Here is a 6,888-nt window from a genome sequence, read left to right on the forward strand (position 1 = left end):
CCCAGATAACTTCTGGCATGCTGAACTCAATTTGTAACGTCACCAAGCATGGAGGTGAGGGATGAAGAGAAGAGAGAGAAGGGAGACCTGGCTGGTGAGAACCCCCAAAACAACTTACCACCAGCAACCACTGAGAGACCTGGAGACACTATCTGGCTTGCTGTAAAGACTTAAAGGACAGGAGACTTCTCTATCCAATGGGATATCTTAGAAGAGAGTGGGCTCACCCAGGCAGTGCTCAGAGATTAAGGGGTGGAAATGCAGGTAACACTTCCTAAAATTAATCTAGCAGATTGTTAGAAAAACCGCATATTTGAGTGAAAAATCTGTTACTTAATTTTTAAGTAATCTCTACACCCAGCATGGAGCTCAAACTCAACCCCGAGATCAAGAGTCACATGCTCCACCAACTGAGCCAGCCAGGCACCCCTCATTTTAGTTTTTCTTAAGTGGAATATTGTTATACTAGGCTTTTGTTGGGAGGGTAAGATATTAAGATATTCAATATTTCTCTGATGATGATATTTGTCCTCAGGTAAAAGTATGCTTCCCACTGAAAATAACAAGAATTTATAGAAACATGGCCATTAGATGTAGAAGGATCTGGGGCTTCAACTACACCTTATTAACTTCTAACCTGGAAATGTTTTCTCTCCATCTTTACTTTGTCATCTAGAATAGGGAGAACTGCATAGGCTTGTTTGAAGGCTTAAATGAAGTAATGCACATACCTGATATGCAGAAAATGACCTCCCGAGGAGAGAGGAAATGGAAGAGAATGAAGATGACAGACATGAAAGGCTCAGGGAAGAGAACTTCGAGCTCCTGACCCACCACTACAAAAGCAGCCATGATTTGTATACAGATCTTTCTCAGCTTCCAGTGGGGTTCTGTCCCAATAGACCCACTGTAAGCTTCAAATATCCTAAAACTCATTTAGTCTCCCTCACCTCCTGAACACCACGGCTTAGCCTCACTGACCTGCAACATGCCCAGAACACTTAAATGAGCCTACAGTTGGGCAAAACCATTGAACACAAAGCCTATTACACAATGAAGTGTTGACTAGCTTAGGTCATTGACTGAATGCTGCACTGAAAGTGACAAACAGAATGGCTGTCCTTGTCCCACTAGTTCACCATCGTGATTGGTGGCTGACCCAGCGCTGCAGCTGCCACCCGGCATCACCACGGAGGATCCACTGCATGGTGCCAGCCCAGGAGAAGATCCAGATGCACAATTCAGAATACGGTTTCTACTAAACACGTGTCACTTTTCTGCCATCATAATGTCAAAAAAAGTGTAAGTTGAACCATCATGAGTTAGGGACCTTTTGTACTGAACAGGGGACAGAGGGGATAGAAATAGGTGATTAAATATCAGGGCTTTTTCTGGTTTTTAGTTGCACAAACTTCTCATTCTGGTTCACAAGGGAATTCTGGATATTTTCCCAGCTCAGTTCCCACCCATCTTATCATTAAATTGGGTTTTTTTATTTTGTTTTGTTTTGTTTAAAGATTTTATTTATTTGTTCATGAGAGACACACAAAGGGGGGTGGGTGGGCAGAGACACAGGCAGAGGGAGAAGCCAGCTCCATGCAGGGAGCCCAACATGGGACTTGATTCCGGGTCCCCAGGATCACACCCTGGGCCAAAGGCAGACACTAAACCGCTGAGCCACCCAGGGATCCCCTGATTGTCCTTCTGACTCCCAAAGCAGAGGTATGTCAGTGGCACCTATGGACAGGGAAGGGATTATTTCTGACCTCAGAGGAGCTACTCTTTAGCCTCTGAGACCGCTTCTGAGTGCTCCATGTGGGCATGTAGCAAGAATCAACCATAGAAATTGAGGAGCACAGACAAAAGGGTGACAGAGCTGGGCTAAGGGCCACAACACAGCATTTAGATGGTTCCACCAGGTCAAAAAAAGATAGTTACCCACATCCAGCTCTGGTCATCAGTGCAAAGTAGGCCAAAGCTCTCCCTGCCCTTCAGTCCAGCTGTGGGGTGACAGTGAAAACTAGGGCAAAAGGCAAACAACTCCGCATATCAGTTACACCCTTTGTCTTTTACCTTCTCTCCCCTCTCTGCCTCTGCTTCTTGGACAGACTCCAATTGGATCCATTTGGTGACTTAATGATGGTGCTGGTCAAGGTTGATCAAATAAACACAGTAACAGTAGCTGATGTCTGTTGAGTACTGGTCACTTTGTACTTTCCCGGCTCATGTCATTTAATCCTAACCAAAATCCTAGACAGCAGGTACCAATATCATAACCAAATGATTCTTGAAGAAGCAGTTTGCTCAAGGCCTTACAGCTGCCAAACAGGGAATCAGGATCGAAATGCAAGGAGTGGGAATTCCTAGCCCCTCCTGCATTACTCTACCCCCAAAGGAGTTTTGGGGCTTGGACATATGTTCTCTACCACAGAAGTTTGGCTGTAAATACAGCCCTGAAGGTTTCATTGCTAGAACTGGATCTTGCCCTGTGTCTGGGTAATTTTCCCCAAACTTCTGGTAAAATAACTTTGTTTCATCTTTGGTGGAACTTATGAAGCTTTATGGGTTTGTTGTTGTTGTTTTGAGTTACAAGGGCCATGAAAAGCCATGCAAATCAGGAAGTGCCTCCTGCATCCCAGGGAGTGGGCAGCATTGCAGGGCTCAGCTAGATGTACGAGGGCCCCCTCTGGCCTCCTCTTTCTGACCTGTCTGTAGGAAAGGAGGTGCCAAAGGACAGGACAAGGGCATGTTATACAACCCCTTGACTTTACTCCTGTGTCATTCCTGGCTAAAGCTCCCGGCCAAGTCAGCTAGATTCATAATCTGTATTGCAATGAATGGTCATTTACATGGGGGAGACATTCAAATGTGAGCATGACAGCCACCTTTTAGCTATGGGTTTAGATGTGACAGCACCTTATTTACACAGGCATGTTCAGCTACTTCACAGTTCCATGTTTAAACATGGCTTAAGCAACTTCACATTCTTGAAGCAAGAACCAAATCTGGAAGGGCAGGTCCATCTCTAGGTAATATTTTACAAATAGCAAAAGGCCAAAGTCCTGTAAGGAAAAATCTGTCCCATCTTCAGGGAATATGAGTCAGCAAGTATAGCTTCGGTGGTCATTCTGATGTAGGTGGTCTTTGGACCACACTGTAAGAAACACTATTTAAAATATAACATCTAACTAACCTTGTGACAAATATTACATTCCACTTTACATTTCTTCTGATTTTATCTTCTCATGTATCTCAGCCCAGAAGGTAAATTCCTTATAGGCAGGGATTGTGCACCATTGTGCCTGTATCACTGGAAAGGCCACAGTATCTACACGGGGCAAACACTGAAAGCCTGCTGACCAGACCTGAACTCCCTCCCAGGGCCCCAGGAAACTATCCATGCTGTTGTCATTTCAGTTCCCCAATTTCTGAATCTCTCTGGGGAGGTTGTGATCCTCTCTCTAGGACTCACGTGGCTTTGCACCCAGGGCAGTGGCAGGCGAGCAACAATGTTCCTGTCTGATCCCATAATTAATGGAGCTGGGCAGCCAGCCCAACCCATCAGGATGGCACATTTCTCAATTGCTGCGCTCTAAGGTCACTAGCCAAGTTCTACTCCATTTCCTTGGGCTGGAGTGGGCCAAGAAAACAGTCAAGTACATCAGAGTGAAGGCGTGGGAAGGCAGCCAAATCCCAGGGGAGGGAGCAGGAGGTTTACTTCGTTACTCCTGCTCCAGGCTCAAATCCAGCATGGCAAAGCCGTGCTACTTCTGTACCTTGCAAATTAGGAAAAGGCTCTGTCATCTGTGGTCTGTGTCTTCTTACAGAAGAGGAAACTAATGTTAAAAGAACACGTGCTAAAGAAGTACTTTTCCAGTCCTCTGGCCAACAGGGCCGCTTATAATCACACTCAAGTGACCTTGGGATCAACTGGCAAAGGCACCCTGGAAGTCCAAATGAAGCTTTGCTGCAGAGAGGCACCCACTCCACTAAATGTTGTGGAGAACATTCTGTTGTTGGTTCAAAGAAAAAGTTTACGGGAAAGTGCATAAGATCCTAGTATTAGCAGGGCAGAGCGGGAAAGGAATATATTTAAGCATTTGCTTGCATCAGATAGAATTCCTCCAGAAAGGCCAGAAGAAACTGAGGATACTGGGTTTCCTCCAGGAGACATCCTGGGGGACCCGTGTGCGCATAAGATATTTCATTAGGTTTTTTTTTTTAATATATTTTTTTAATTTTTATTTATTTATGATAGGCACACAGTGAGAGAGAGAGAGGCAGAGACACAGGCAGAGGGAGAAGCAGGCTCCATGCACCGGGAGCCCGATGTGGGACTCGATCCCGGGTCTCCAGGATTGCGCCCCGGGCCAAAGGCAGGCGCCAAACCGCTGCGCCACCCAGGGATCCCTCATTAGGTTTTTTTGTGGGATTTTTGGTACCTTCTGGGTTTTGAATGTGACTATATTATCTAATCAAATATACTTACATTTTAAAAAATTAGTTTTCAAACATTCATTTAATTTTCGTTTAGCAAATACCAGGCACTTAGGTAGATGTGGTTCTCAAGCGCTAGAAAGGGAGGAGTGGAAACAGATAATTAAATAAATCGTTACCTTGCCTGATGGAGGTAGGGGTGTGGCACAGGGAGAGGCCACAGGCCTTGATGGGATGGAAAAGCAGAAAACCTGATAAGATTTCCTCCAAGAACTTTCTGGGCCAAGTCAAAGAGTACGACCAAGTAAGACAAGTAATCAGGACCACTCCTAGCGCTGCGGCTCTCCTAGAAGTCTGAACTGTGATGAGCATCAGGCCACAGAAAACCCCAAGCACTGAAAGGACACAGCTCTGAGCTATTCTCCACCAATCCTTCGTGTGTGTGTGTGGGGAAAGTGCACAACAATGGAAAAATAATTGAAAAATATCAGAAGCAGTATTAAACTCTGCTTCGTCCCCTTCACCTGGCCCCACGTTCCTTCCTCTACATCCACCCAACACGCCAGCGCAGCAAAGTTTGATAAAGGGAACGAAAAGAACTGACATCTACAAAGCGCTTCGAAGAGCACCTGTCACAAAGTGCTCGCATAAACGTTGAAAGTCAAATAAAGCCCAGCGGAGGTGCAAGCTTCGCAAATAACCCTCCAGAGAATTCCCAACGCCTCTGGGCCCCTCCGGGAGCCCGGCCTCTGGGCACCTGGGTTTCCTCATCTCCAAAGCCTACTAAGGTCCTGGGCGCAGCAGAAGCGGTGGCGAGACCCGCGCTTGGAGGGGCAGCGCGGGTCCCGTCCGCGACCTGGGTGCCAAGCGCCCTTCAGCCCCTCTCGGCTTCGGCTTCCTCAATACCGAAACCACAGTAAAAATGCTCCCGTCTGCATCGACTCCCCGACCGGGGATCCGCCGAGGCGCCCGCAGAACGCTCCGAGTGGTGCGCGGAAGCCTCGGGCGTGGCGAGCAGGTGGCCCCCGTGCGCCCGCCGCGCGGCGACCGGGGCGCAGACAGGTGCCCGCGGGCGCGCAGGGACCCGCCGCCCGCTGCCCTCGGCGGGGCCCGGCCCGGGGCCTGCGGGGCCAGTGCCTCGGCGCGGCCTCCCCGGAGCTCCGTGCCCACCCCGCCGCCAGGCCGCCCGCCCGCCCCGCCTCCCCGCGCGCGGTGCCCGGTGCCCACGCTGCGGCGGGGACGCGCGGCCCTCGCCCGCCCGGCAGAGGGGCTTCCCGGGGGCGGAGCCCACGCCGCCGGCCGCCGCCGCTCACCAGTTCCCCGAGCCCACGATGCACACTCTCAGGGGCGCCGCTGCCATGGCCAGGACGGAACGCAGCAGCCCCGCCGCCCCAGCCGGCCGCCTGCCCGCCTGCCCGCCTGCCTCCGCGCGCACCGCTTTGCCCACAGCGGCTCGCCAAGGCCCCGCCCCTCCCGCCTCTCCGCCAATGGCCGCGACCACCGCCGCCCGGGCGCCCCGGGCCACAGCTGACAGCCGGGGAGGACCCGCCCCGCCACTCCCGAGAACCACTGCGCACGCCCGAGCCCGGCGGGCCTCCGGGCGGGGCTCCGGCATCGGCCCGCCCCCGCCCGAGGCATGCCGGGACTTGTAGTCCGCGGCCCCGCGGCCCCGCGCCCCCGCCGCCGCGCGCCCCTGGACAGCTGCAGCCGCCGCGCCACGTGCGCACCTTGGGTGCTTGCTCTGCGGCTCCCCCGCGGCCCCCGGCCTGCGCCGCGGCCCAGCAGAGCAGGCCTGCCCCGGCTCATCGCGGTGCCCACCCCCACTCGCGCCCTTCTCCCCACGCGGGAGGAGCTGCCACACTGCACTTTGGAGCCAAGAGAGGATCCCAGGTTGACTCGAGTCCGCTTGGCTTGGGCCAGGAAACAGTCTGGCAGCCCTTGAACTTCTTAGTGAATTCGTGTTTCCTGAGGCCTTCTGGACATAGCTGGACAGTCCCTGACTTCAGGATGGACACTTTCTAGTTAGTTAAGAGAGAGGCCCGGGCTCCCGCGGCATCACACTCCCCCCCCCCCCCCCCATTTGCGTGGCAGGACATGCCACCCCGTTGTCTTCGGCCCAGGAGAGTTTGTGGCTCGGAGATTCGACACTGTGCTTCTGCTTCCTGACGAATAGAACATTATTCATTCTGAGTGTCACTTTCCACCAGGCACCGTGCTAGACACTGTGGGAGGAGGACGAAGTGGTTTACAACGCTGGCTCTCAAACTCTGCTGCATATGAGAGCCTGGAGCTTTAAAAAAAAATCCCCATGCCCTGGATCATCAGAATCTCCTGGGATGAACCACTAGCATCAGAATTTTTTTAAGAAAAATATTTTATTTATTTATTCATGAGAGGCACAGAGAGAGAGGCAGAGACATAGGCAGAGGGAGAAGCAGGCTCCCTGCTGGG

The 6,888-nt window shown here is 51.6% G+C and overlaps 1 protein-coding gene across 1 annotated transcript in view; it reads right to left on the reverse strand.

The window, feature by feature from the left end:
* Positions 1-5,869, reverse strand: part of GPD1L (glycerol-3-phosphate dehydrogenase 1 like) — a 61,876-nt gene extending 56,007 nt beyond the window's left edge. The window contains exon 1 of the mRNA XM_055321596.1: positions 5,751-5,869. Within this exon, the coding sequence (XP_055177571.1) occupies positions 5,751-5,797 (47 nt within the window). The 5' untranslated portion in view covers positions 5,798-5,869. The remainder of the gene's footprint in view (positions 1-5,750) is intronic.
* Positions 5,870-6,888: the final 1,019 nt, after the last annotated feature.

This window comes from Nyctereutes procyonoides, unplaced genomic scaffold (genome assembly GCF_905146905.1).
Source record: "Nyctereutes procyonoides isolate TBG_1078 unplaced genomic scaffold, NYPRO_anot_genome, whole genome shotgun sequence".
Lineage (NCBI taxonomy): Eukaryota > Metazoa > Chordata > Mammalia > Carnivora > Canidae > Nyctereutes > Nyctereutes procyonoides.